Genomic DNA, 12,676 nt, shown 5'->3' with positions numbered 1-12,676 from the left:
TGTAATGTGAGCTGGAAGGTCTTATATAGACAGGTGTGTGCCTTTCCTAATCAAGTCCACTCAGTTTAATTAAACACAGCTGGACTCCAATGAAGGAGTGAAACCATCTCAAGGAGGATCAGAAGAAATGGACAGCATGTGAGTTAAATATGAGTGTCACAGCAAAGGGTCTGAATACTTATGACCATGTGATATTTCAGTTTTTGTTTTTTAATAAATTTGCAAAAAATTCTACATTTTTTCTGTCAAGATGGGGTGCTGAGTGTACATTAATGAGAAATAAAATGAACTTTTTTGATTTTAGTAAATGGCTGCAATGAAACAAAGAGTGAAAAATTTAAAGGGGTCTGAATACTTTCCGTACCCACTGTATGTCTTCCAATTTATTTCACATGACACTAATCTGGGAAAACTTTCTTTAGAATCCCAGCAAAAGCAACACAAGCTCTCGACCTGCAACGGCTGAAGACGCACCACAAAGAAAGGTTAACATCCTTCTTTTTCATTCCCAAAAACCTTCTTGTCTTCTTTGTGCCCATTTCTCTAACCTTTCATCTACAAAGAGGATGAGACCTTTCAACCTTGGTGATATGATTGTCAAAGCTTGTCTATGGAAATTCGTGTTAGATAAACAATCATATGCAGTAAATGATTGGGTCATCAATTTCTTTAATTGCATTTTGTTTATCTTGATTAAAAAGCTAACCGATTAATTGTTTCAATGTTTGATTGATTCTTTGTTCTCTATTCAGGGTCAGGATGATTCTACAGAGGACATCGATTCATCAGATTCCTGTCGTTTTGATGAGCTAAATTTCAACATGGATGACTTTGTCACTGTCGACGAAGTCGGCGATGACGTGGGTGACACGAGCCCCGAGCCTCATAGCTCCTCCTCCTCCAAGCAAGGCTCCAGATCAAGAAGAGAGAGGCAAAGCTCAGGAGTGTCTGCTGGCAGACGGACCTCAACAAGGTTTTCGAAAGACTCTAAGAGCGCAGCCTCTACCTCATCTTCCTCATCCAAGTCGATTAAAGACTTAAGCTCGTCGGGCTCTGCGTCACCAAAAAAGTCCAAGTACTCATTTGAGCCTACCAAATCCCCTGTCAAACCCTCGGCCTCTGCCAGTGCCAGTAAGTCCTCCCCCTCTTCTTCTCCACTGTCTATTGAAACCCCTTCTGCCCCTGGTCAGAAAACACAACAGAGCAACACACAATCTCCAGCCAAAGCATCCAACACTGCATCCTCTGGTTTAAGCACCCGCTCATCCTCCGCTGCACGTGAAACAAAAAGGATAACATCAGCAGCAACGGTCTCAATAGGAAGTCGTTCTGAGCTGCTTATAGAAGAAAAAGACACAGAGTGCACTGTGGCCAAGTCTGACCACAAAGTGTCAGCAGAAAGCATCGCTGCAAAAACTGTTACATCCGAGACAAAAATGGAAACATCAGAGATGCATCCACCTGAACCGGAACATGGGTTAGAGTTGAGCCAAGCCCAGACTCCGGAGATTGCTATTAATGTCAACGCACCTGAAGAGCAGAAGAGAAGCGAAGAGGAAAGGAAAGAAGAGGATGTCGACAAACATACAGCGGTGGAAGAGGATGAAAGTTACCAAATCCTTGATTCACTTGATGATCAAACAGACGGACCGAAGGATGATGGGAACCAAGCCAGCAGCTCTGAAGCCCAGCTAAGTGGACCTAAAGGAGGCCAGACTTTGCACGACGAAAGCTTTCAGGTCTCGGACAGTGTCGACGATGAACTCAAAGCCTGCCCACCGGAGTGTAATGAAACGGAAATCGACGGTTCTCTCCAAGTGTTGGACAGTGTTGCCCAAGGCAAAGCAACTACAGGTCAAGAGGACAGTCCCCTGGTTCAAGATGACGGTTCCACAGTAAAGCAACTGTCTGAGGATCACGAGACAAGTAATGCAGATACTTTCCAGGTGTTAGATACTGGTAGTAAACACACTCTAAAGGATATGGGAGATGGGAAGAAGAGAAAAGAGGAGGAAGTCAAAATGTTTTCTGCAGAGTCCTGCAATGCTGTCCACGATGTGGATAATCGTGACAGCCAAATTCCAAATGAAGACCAGCCTCTTCAAGACCCCGACAACAAAGTAACTTTAAAAGACCCAGACAGGGATGCTACTGAACAAGAAACCTTTGAGATATTGGATTCAATTGATGATCTTACTTCAGCAGAAGATGACAACCAGAGCCTTGAAACTCCCAGTGACCACATCTCTTCTCAAGAAGACATTAGGCCCATGGAGGAAGAGGAAGACACATATCGGGTAATTGATTCTGTGGAAGATCAGCCAATGACAGAGACTGGCAACACAGGAAAAAGGAACATGCGAGGGAAGGCAACGGCTAGAAAAGATGATAGACCATCAAAGAGGAGTGGCTCCACAACCACAGCACCCAAAAGTGAAGAGAAGGAGAAATCGCCAAAGAAACCGGACAGGACAGTTAAAAAATATGAGACGCGGACGAAGATGGAACTCACTGCAAGAGTTTCTAGGAAAGACAAAGACGTCTCTGAGGACATGGTGTATAAGATAGTAGATTCTGTTGACGACGAACCGCTTGCCACCATAGAAATGTCTGGTAGAAGAAGGAGTGCAAGAGGAAAGAAAGAGGACAAAATCACATTGGACCTCACAGAAGCATCTGAAAAACCAGAGGAGGCTACATACAAGATTTTAGACTCTGTGGACGAAGAAACTGCCAATGATGAACCAACGATGAGACCTACCAGAGGAAAAAGGGGAAGACCAGCTAAGAAAGAGGCTTCAAATGAGAAGACAAAAACCGAGGACACGCCAACAAGACGGAGGCAAACTCCTGCCAGAGAGTCTCAGGAACGAAACAGGGAAAAAACACCAAAGAAAGAAGAGAGAGCCCCTCCGAAAGAGAGCACCCCATCAAAGAAGAGCGATACTGTTGTAAGTGAGTTAAGTGAGGAGGATGCAACCTATGAGGTATTCGACTCTATTGAGGACGAGGTTGTTCAGGATGATCGGCCTGCTACAAGAAGAAAAGGAACAAGGGGAAGACCAAAGAACGACGTCAAAACAACTAAAAAAGATTCCAGCTTAACATTAAAGAAGGGTGACAAAGACGTGTCCAAAAATGTGACCGATGAAGAAGAGGCGACCTATCAGATTCTTGACTCTGTGGAGGGCGAGACGGCTGACGATCAGCCCCACTCGGGACCGTCAGAAGAGACCGTTTTGAAAAACATTGACCAGCAAACAAAGGAAAGTGAATCTCTGACAGGATCACCCAAAAATGAGGAGGAAGATGAGCCGATGTATCAAATCATAGATTCTCTGGATGACGATCAAGTTCAAGAACAGCTGGCGACTGTAGAGGACAAGACAAAAGATAAAACTTCTTCAAAAGAAGAGTTATCAGCGGAAAAAGAAGACACACCGACATGTGTTGGCGCAGTTGTGGAAGAGACCGAAAAGGAAGAGGAGACTCTGTTTCAGATAGTTGATGATTTAGTGGAGTCAAATGATGATGCATCTGCTGCAGAAGGGTCTGGTACAGGAAATAAGGAAAGTACACCCAGAGCAGACATTCAGAAAGAGGACAGATTAACAACTAAATCCCAGAGCGATGCTGCCATTCTTGAGATGGAGAACAAAGAAAGGTCGCCTGAGAAAGACGACACAACGAGCACTCTGGTGAACCTGGACGAAGTGAGCGAGGAGGAGGAGGATTACCCAGACGACGCGGTCGAGGAGGAAGAACTGAGGAAGCGACAAGCCGCTGTAAAAAAGAAGCAGTCCACCAAGGAGAGAGAAGCAAGGAGGAGCAAGGAGAGGGAGGAAAGGAGGACCAGGGACACAGAGCAGAGGGAGCGAAGTAGCCGGAGCGGCAGCAGCAGTGGAGGAGCAAGGAGGGAAAAGGAGAAGAGGGCGAGGGAAAAGGAGGAGATGGTGGCGGTAGACCCCAAGGAGCTGGTGACTCTGGATGAGGTGGGCGCAGATGACGCTGGACAGGAGAGAGCGCTAGAGAGCAAGGAGTGGGATGAGGAGATCACGGAGGGGGAGCTGCAGGCACTCGTCACTCTGGATGAGTTCATAGAAGAAGAGGAGGATGGGAAGGTCGAGCAAAGCCCGCCGGAGACCCACCCACCCAGCCAGGAGGACGAATCGGTGGACTTCTTAAACCCAGAGGTAAAGAGTCAACATTCTAACACATAGAAGTTTAATTTTCTTTCATGGGGAAATTACAGAAGCTCAACAAACACATGTGGTAAAGATGTCTTGTGTCTGCTTTTAGACTTTGGTGACTTTGGATGAAGCTGGCGATGATGAGGAGGAGAAGCCGGACGAAGAGCAAGCTGAGCGAACCCCAACATCTGCCAAACGCAAAACCGATGATGACTCGGGTATGTTATTCTGTCACCACATAGTACAGTATGGAGAATACTTGCACATTGCAGATTTACATGTAGGTGCGAGTAAAATCATATCATGACACCCCTACTCTGTAGAGATCTGGTTTCACTTTGACATTTTTGTTGATCAGTGTCAAAAAGAAGCCACAATCAAATCTAACTTTATTCAATATGGTAAGACAATAAACAAATAAAAACTGGGGTTAATACTTTGGGGGTTATTTTTTGTCCAGTTTTAGAAGAAAGTATGAACTTTGTGACAGTGGACGAGGTGGGAGAGGAGGAGGAGGAGGAGGAGGAGGAGGAAAAGGAAGCGGTAAAAACCAGGACAAGAGGACGACCCAAGAAGAGAACCAGACAAACCCCCGGTAACACACAAACACACTTATATTTACATCTTTTATGCATGTCAGGGGACTCAAAAAGAGAATTTCCTGGGGGCCAAAAGGGATGTTTGGTCCTGTGTGGGACCCTATTATTTTCCAGTTTCCCTTTCCCTTGTTTGCTTAACCAATTCATTGTCTTTTACCACAGTGAGGAAATCTACCAGAGGGAAAAAGGTGACCGCAAAAGACGAGAGAGAACAAGAAACGGAGCCAGCTGGCACTGATGTACTGCCTCCAACTGCACTCGATGCCTCCTCGTCACTGGACAAAGGTCCATCTGTGGTGTCAAGCGTCGGCCAGCCGGAGATCCAGAAGACGGAGGTGGAAGCAGCCGGCCAAGCCGACATCGATGCTGCCTCTGCTGGGCAGGAGCTGCAGCCGGAGTGTCCGGAGAACCAGACATGTGTGGAGGAAGGAGAGAAGGAGGAGAAGGAAGGAGGGAGCAGGGTGGACATTAAAGGTACAAAGATCTAAAAGAATGATGGACTTGCACCGATAAATCATTTGGGCTCTCCACACATTGCAGTGTGCATAGAGAAAACATATTTTTACAAATATTAATGTGTGATTATTGGGACTTACAGCGACAGTTCACATTATTTTTGATTTCAACAATGTCTCTTTCCAGAAAATCATGACCCGGTGCTCCAGATCATCCACAGAGGTCTTTTTAAATGATTTAAAGTTCCTTCCTTTTCTTCTTTAGTTGCCAGTAAGCGGAGGAGGGAGCTTCTCGGACCTGAAGCAAAGCGCTCTCGTTCTCAGTCTCCTTCTATCTCCTCTGACCTCAAACTGCCGGCATTCAAACCCAACAACCCCCTCGGTGAGACGCGTGCATATTATTAACACACTCCCACAAGATGCAGATGTTTTCGTCCTCCTGTTTCACTTCTTATTTTCTCCCCTCTTCAGGTCAGGAGTTTGTGGTCCCAAAGTCCGGGTACTTCTGTAACCTGTGCTCTATTTTCTACCTGAACGAGTGCACCGCCAAGGACCTCCACTGCAGCAGCCAGAGACACTATGACAACCTACAGGTACTCACGCACACACAATGTAAACACAATAAAACACACTTTTCATTACTTGTGTTTCATTATTTGTGTTCCCCCTTTTCTTTTTTCAGAAACATTTCCAGAAGCTTCAACAGAAACCATCAAGAAGCTCCACACAAAGTTCCCAAGGCTCCGTTTCTGATTGATCCCAACTCCAACATTTAACTGTTGTTGTTTTTTCTTTTCTTGTTAAAGTGTGAAAAGCTGAACTAGTACCACGTCTGCAGCTTTACAAACCCTTACAGAGGGTTTTAGTTGACAAATCATTATGTGTATAATACGCCATGTTGGTCATAACTAATTGCTATATAGCATTTGTTTTTCCTATAAATGTGTAAATATTACTTCTACCATGATACTTAATTGATATTTTAGCATGTATTGTCCCATTTCAAACTCTCCAACTCTACAGTTCTGGTGCCTTGCTCTGCCGACAGTTAGTTACATTTCATCAGTTGTGATGTGGAAACATGGCTCATTTACTCATAAATAAAAGATTACTACAGTATTTTTAGTATATACTGAATTAGTTTGCATTTTGTTTTGCTTATTTTCTGGAAATTTACACTAAATATGGATGGGAACTGGAGATTTATAGCTGAATCGGACTGATATCTTTTGTACACTAGTGAAATAAATCGTCTCATTTAGGTATATAAATATAATAAAGGTATAAACTTATTACATACTTGAATTAAATCACATTTTGACATTTCTAATGCAACATGTAGCATGTTTTGAAGGGTGAACTGTAACTAGTTTGGAACTTCTTTTTAGATTTGTATAGAGTTTAATCTTGCACATGATGTCTAACGGTCAGATAATTGGTAAATTGTCGTCTCTGTACGATCGGATGTCTTCGCTTTGATTAGTAAAGAACCAAAGAAAATGACTTTGATTCTCCTTCCACACTCGTCTTCCTCTGATTAACGTCACCTGCTCCTGGTTCCCACCCTTTAGACAATATGTACTTCACGCTCAAAAAAATCTGTGAGTTCACGTGGAGGCCTGTAGCAGTGTCGCATAAGAGACGGGATGTCCGAGTGTGCGCTCAGCGTGACCGGCTAAACTCTTGCACACAGATCAAATGTCTAGTTCAGGTCAGGAGGTTAACAGCTGTGACACAGGCGACAATAATTAGTATTTATGAAGTGACAGTTGAAATATAACATGAACAATTGTAGCAGAACAAAAATACACAGAATAGCCCTTTTCCAACCTGACAGGAAGAGAAGGCGGGGAAAGAGGCTATAAATTAGACACCTGTGAGCTGGGGGAGGGGAAAACTAATCAACTAACCAAAGCTGCATGGAGGAGAACAAAGAGGAGTGAGAGTGTTTAATGGAGTTACCGAAAGTATTATTCAGTTTCTGGACCTGTTACGCTCAAACTAAGAAATAGTTGACGTAGACTGAACTACATCGGAGCAGCAAGGATCCATGAACGGGCTGGACACACGGAGCTTTCTTGGAGGACAAGGCCTGACTGGAGGAGTGCTGATCCCGGGAGCAGGTGGTTGAAAAGGAATTGTGTTTAGCTGCAGCTTGGACCAGCTCGGGCCTGCTTAACTTCGGGGATTAATCAAGATAAGTCCCTTTTTAAATGCAACTCAACAGATTATAATGCATTATAAGTGAATGTGTGGTGGAAATCTGAAATTAAGATCGAGAACCAAGTTGTCTTTCAAGAGTTTATTATAGCTTATTAATGATGCATTAGAGCAGTCAGATTCTTCTTTCAAAGAATTATGATTTTATTAGATTTAGATTGTTTCTCCACAAAGAATCACACAATAGCATCACTTTATGTTATGTTTACCAGAGATGTGCTCATTAGTTTCATTAATAAGTTACAACTGGCACTCAAAGCTCCCTTTGAGTGCCAGTAAAGCGAGAGTCTATGGGCTGTTGCATTGGTTTGCCAAGAAGCCTCACCTCCTCTCTGGCTCTTCTAATATGCATGTCTATAGACCTCTCCATGTTCTTGTAGATAATGGCGCTGCTCGGTTCAGGCCTGTAGCTCATCAACTGAGGCACCAGTGGCGGAATTATTCCCCCAGAGTTGGCAGAAGTCACAGAAGAAGTTCCAGGAGAGCTGAAGCTGGACCCAGGTCCAAGGCGAGGAGATGCCGTCGGAGGGTCCCTCTCTGGCGGTCCACCGGAGAGTCCATACTGCCCTTGGGTGGCTCTTTGGTTCCCAGAGGCATAGGGGTTGTACAGGGGATGGGACATGGTGTTTGCAATCTTCAGAAGGTGAAGGAGATTGATGGCCACAACGGTTGGGGAGGGGGGCGTTGTGGGTATGTAGGTCGCGGCTCGGCTGCCAACAGCGAGAGCGTTGTTTATCTGCGTCACTGCTAGCTGGGCTTTCAGTTGAGCCAGCCGCAAGGAGGCAGCCTGCTGGCCGAGCAGGCGCGAGCTCCTGTGGAGCCCTCCAAGCAAGGGGCTTGTTGGGGGCCGTGGAGCGGGAGAAGGGGCACAATGCTCCGATAGCAATGCAAAGCTGAAAAGTTAAAAAAAGAAAAAAGGATGGGGTTATTGAATGGGATTGGACTTCAGCTTCTTGGATGGGTTAAATCCATCATCTGGATGGTCTTGTCTTGAAGTCGTCCACTCTGGTGCTGTATGAAATAAACATCATGCTGTATTGAAGAAGACTTGAAACTAGAGATTGAGACCATAAACTCATGTTTACAATGTTTACTGAGGTAATAAATCAAGAGAGAAGTAGTCATTTTCTCATAGACTTCTATACAATCAGAGGAGTCGCCCCTGCTGGTCAGTAGAGAGAATGCACGTTTTAAGACACTTCTGCATTGGCTTCACTCGGCAGAACCGGAAGTTGCCGCCTGCTTCCACCCTGTGTCGCAGTCTGAATTTGGTGAATTTCATTAGATTTAAGTCTCATTTGATGCCTTGGGAATAACTACTATGGGTCTTTCTCATTCCCCGATTTTGTTCCTTGCTTGATTTCTTTCCTCAACTCCTTGCGTCTTAGTCAAACCCATTGGAGATACAAGCGGAGGAGGCGAGGAGAAGAAACGAGCAGAGTAAACGTAAAGGATTATAGCGGTTGAATTGGATGTAGCCTACATTCAGTAAAAAGTATCAGGTGAATGTCTCAGAAATGTGGTTAGAACAGAGCCTTATGAGGAGCTACATAGACTGTGAATGGCAGAAAGTATGAGTTGATATCTTAAATATACACTGCTCAAAAAAATAAAGGGAACACTTAAGCAACACATCCTAGATCTGAATGAATGAAATAGTCTTAAATACTTTGTTCTTTACATAGTTGAATGTGCTGACAACAAAATCACACAAAAATTATCAATGAAAATGAAATTTATTAACCCATGGAGGTCTGGATTTGGAGTCACACTCAAAATTGAAGTGGAAAAACACACTACAGGCTGATCCAACTTTGATGTAATGTCCTTAAAACAAGTCCAAATGAGGCTCAGTAGTGTGTGTGGCCTCCACGTGCCTGTATGACCTCCCTACAATGCCTAGACATGCTCCTGATGAGGTGGCGGATGGTCTCCTGAGGGATCTCCTCCCAGACCTGGACTAAAGCATCCGCCAACTCCTGGACAGTCTGTGGTGCAACGTGGCGTTGGTGGATGGAGCGAGACATGATGTTCCAGATGTGCTCAATTAGATTCAGGTCTGGGGAACGGGCGGGCCAGTCCACAGCATCAATGCCTTCGTCTTGCAGGAACTGCTGACACACTCCAGCCACATGAGGTCTAGCATTGTCTTGCGTTAGGAGGAACCCAGGGCCAACCACACCGGCATATGTTCTCACAAGGGGTCTGAGGATCTCATCTCGGTACCTAATGGCAGTCAGGCTACCTCTGGCGAGCACATGGAGGGCTGTGCGGCCCTCCAAAGAAATGCCACCCCACACCAGTACTGACCCACCGCCAAACCGGTTATGCTGGAGGATGTTGCAGGCAGCAGAACGTTCTCCACGGCGTCTCCAGACTCTGTCACGTCTGTCACATGTGCTCAGTGTGAACCTGCTTTCATCTGTGAAGAGCACAGGGCGCCAGTGGCGAAGTTGCCAATCTTGGTGTTCTCTGGCAAATGCCAAACGTCCTGCCCGGTGTTGGGCTGTAAGCTCAACCCCCACCTGTGGACGTCGGGCCCTACCACCCTCACGGAGTCTGTTTCTGACCGTTTGAGCAGACACATGCACATTTGTGGCCTGCTGGAGGTCATTTTGCAGGGCTCTGGCAGTGCTCCTGCTGTTCCTCCTTGCACAAAGGTGGTGGTAGTGGTCCTGCTGCTGGGTTGTTGCCCTCCTACGGCCTCCTCCACGTCTCCTGATGTACTGGCCTGTCTCCTGGTAGCGCCTCCATGCTCTGGACACTACGCTGACAGACACCGCAAACCTTCTTGCCACAGCTCGCATTGATGTGCCATCCTGGATGAGCTGCACTACCTGAGCCACTTGTGTGGGTTGTAGACTCCGTCTCATGCTACCACTAGAGTGAAAGCACCGCCAGCATTCAAAAGTGACCAAAACTTCAGCCAGAAAGCATAGGAACTGAGAAGTGGTCTGTGGTCACCACCTGCAGAACCACTCCTTTATTGGGGGTGTCTGTCTTGCTAATTGCCTATAATTTCCACCTGTTGTCTATTCCATTTGCACAACAGCATGTGAAATTGATTGTCAGTGTTGCTTCCTAAGTGGGCAGTTTGATTTCACAGAAGTGTGATTGACTTGGAGTTACATTGTGTTGTTTAAGTGTTCCCTTTTATTTTTTTGAGCAGTGTATAAAATGTATGAACACAAAAAGGAACTGTTACATTTGTAGAGTCCAGCGGTTTGAGATCATTACAGCTGTGTGTCACACAGCTTTTATTTGTTTAAGTGTGCCAAAAACACTTCTGCGAAGGACACCCGAGTTTCCTTCGCTCATAAAAGTAAAAGTCCATAAGTAGAAACTACTTATCATCAAACTATAGGCCTCTCTAAAGTACCAGACTGGCCCACGTCAAAATAGTAATAATGATGTCACTGGATTATAATTATGAATAAATTAATGTGTAAGCATCACTATAATATTGCAGTTCATAAAGGTGGAGCTTATTTTTTAATTACAATATGAAGTATTTATTTTGTGTATCTGCAAACGAGTGGAGTAAAAAGAGCAATATTGGCTACTATAAAGTTTAAAAAATGGAAATACTAGACTACAAGTACCTCAAAATCATACTTAAGCACAGTACTCGAGTGAATAAACTTAGTTACTTTCCAACACTGTTTGTCGGCATTCAAATAAACTACTCAACCAATCTTGTGTTCAGAGTTTTTGGTAGCAGGGCTCTTACTTTGTTTACATTAGCTCCAACTGGCTGGATCAAAAGTTCATGTTAAACATTAAAAAAAAAATTGAAGAGTTATAGATTATGTTGAGAATTAATTTGAACCGAAACTGAATTGATCAGTTAGTTCTCAATTCATTCACTTTATGTCGGTTAGGTTGAGAATATATTCGTCATAAAAGTCCTGCTTTTTAACTTAATCATTCTTGTCCATAAATTTGGGTTTCACAAGTCGTGTTATGTAATAATCCGGTAATATTTTGAAACCAAGGCCACAGAAATAAAATAAATTTTAGTATTTCTACAAGTTCATACAAATAAACATAGATGACTAAATGCTGCTTTGGCTTATTTCCTTTCCTCGTTAAATGAATAAGGGTGTGAAAAGCAGAGAGGATACGGGTGTTATCATTATTCTGCCACACAGCGGTGCTATTCTCACATAATTCCAGTTAAAACATTTAATATAGGCTCGTAATGGTATTTTAAACACTGTATGGGTGGTGATCAAGCGGTTTCTGTCACCATAAATTATACATTAATTGAGAATATATCAACACCCCGCCTCCCTCTCAAATATATCAGATACATTCAAAAACAGATGCATTATTAATATCTATTCAAATGAAAACGAAAATATGTTTTGAGACACAAATGAAGTGAGGGGAGAAGGAACTTTTGTTAATCAAAGAAGTAGTTTTGTAGATTATTTTGTTTGTTTGTTTTAATTTACTAAATTAACCACGTGTTTCAAATTGTTTTAAACTGAGTCCGTAATCCGGAAGAAAATACGTTTCCCTCCAAACATTTGTTAAGAGACAGGGTTGCAGCATTTAGTCTTTCATAATGAAAAGCTATTGACTACTCAGACTGCTGAGTCAACAGTTTATTCAAACGTGATGGTGAATATTTTCATGAAAGGATCTTTCTCTGGGGGGATTGCATCAAAGTAATAATATATCCCCGTTATCCCCTCCCTCGACCACATGGCTTAACGCGTGTGTGTTTGTGTGTGCGTGTGTGTGAGCATTATAATCACACTGCAACATCACACAAAATACATTTGCAGAGCTTCAAAGTCAATCGGAGCCAACCAAGTTAGTAAATCACAACAATGCTGAACAACACCATCTTAATCTCAGTTTTTAACAGGAATGTCATTCAAATTTCATGTCTAATTTATTTACTGTCAGCCTATCCCAGGGGTAGAACACTCTTACCTTTAGGAGACTACAAGGACCCCACCAGAGATGAGCAACACTGGACATTAGTTGTCACAAAAAGTAAGGTAAAAGATTACAAAAATGCATGAACCCTCCAGGAATCATCACAAAAGCCAAAGTCCGAACCCCCGATCCTTTGTTGTCTCCTATACTTGCTTCTCCTTGGCGCTTCCTGCAGCCGCCAGGTCCATATATGGCAGACAACAGATCATTGGCCGAAACAGTTCTCTTATCACCTCTGAAAGGCCTATTTTTCAGTTCACTT

At 43.9% G+C, this 12,676-nt stretch overlaps 1 protein-coding gene across 5 annotated transcripts in view; it reads left to right on the top strand.

The window, feature by feature from the left end:
* Positions 1-6,363, top strand: part of LOC116385549 (uncharacterized) — a 143,709-nt gene extending 137,346 nt beyond the window's left edge. For all 5 annotated transcript variants that reach the window (XM_031851107.1, XM_031851108.1, XM_031851109.1 and 2 more), the window contains 8 exons: positions 423-485; positions 753-4,193; positions 4,300-4,408; positions 4,651-4,785; positions 4,952-5,263; positions 5,510-5,626; positions 5,716-5,837; positions 5,927-6,363. In XM_031851107.1, the coding sequence (XP_031706967.1) occupies positions 423-485; positions 753-4,193; positions 4,300-4,408; positions 4,651-4,785; positions 4,952-5,263; positions 5,510-5,626; positions 5,716-5,837; positions 5,927-6,001 (4,374 nt within the window). In that variant the 3' untranslated portion in view covers positions 6,002-6,363. The remainder of the gene's footprint in view (positions 1-422; positions 486-752; positions 4,194-4,299; positions 4,409-4,650; positions 4,786-4,951; positions 5,264-5,509; positions 5,627-5,715; positions 5,838-5,926) is intronic.
* The last annotated feature ends 6,313 nt before the right edge of the window (positions 6,364-12,676 follow it).

Source organism: Anarrhichthys ocellatus, unplaced genomic scaffold (genome assembly GCF_004355925.1).
Source record: "Anarrhichthys ocellatus isolate YVR2014 unplaced genomic scaffold, GSC_Weel_1.0 scaffold11, whole genome shotgun sequence".
NCBI classification, from domain to species: Eukaryota; Metazoa; Chordata; class Actinopteri; order Perciformes; family Anarhichadidae; genus Anarrhichthys; species Anarrhichthys ocellatus.
Note: the sequence above shows the minus strand (reverse complement) of the source record. Positions and strands in the feature narration are given on the sequence as shown.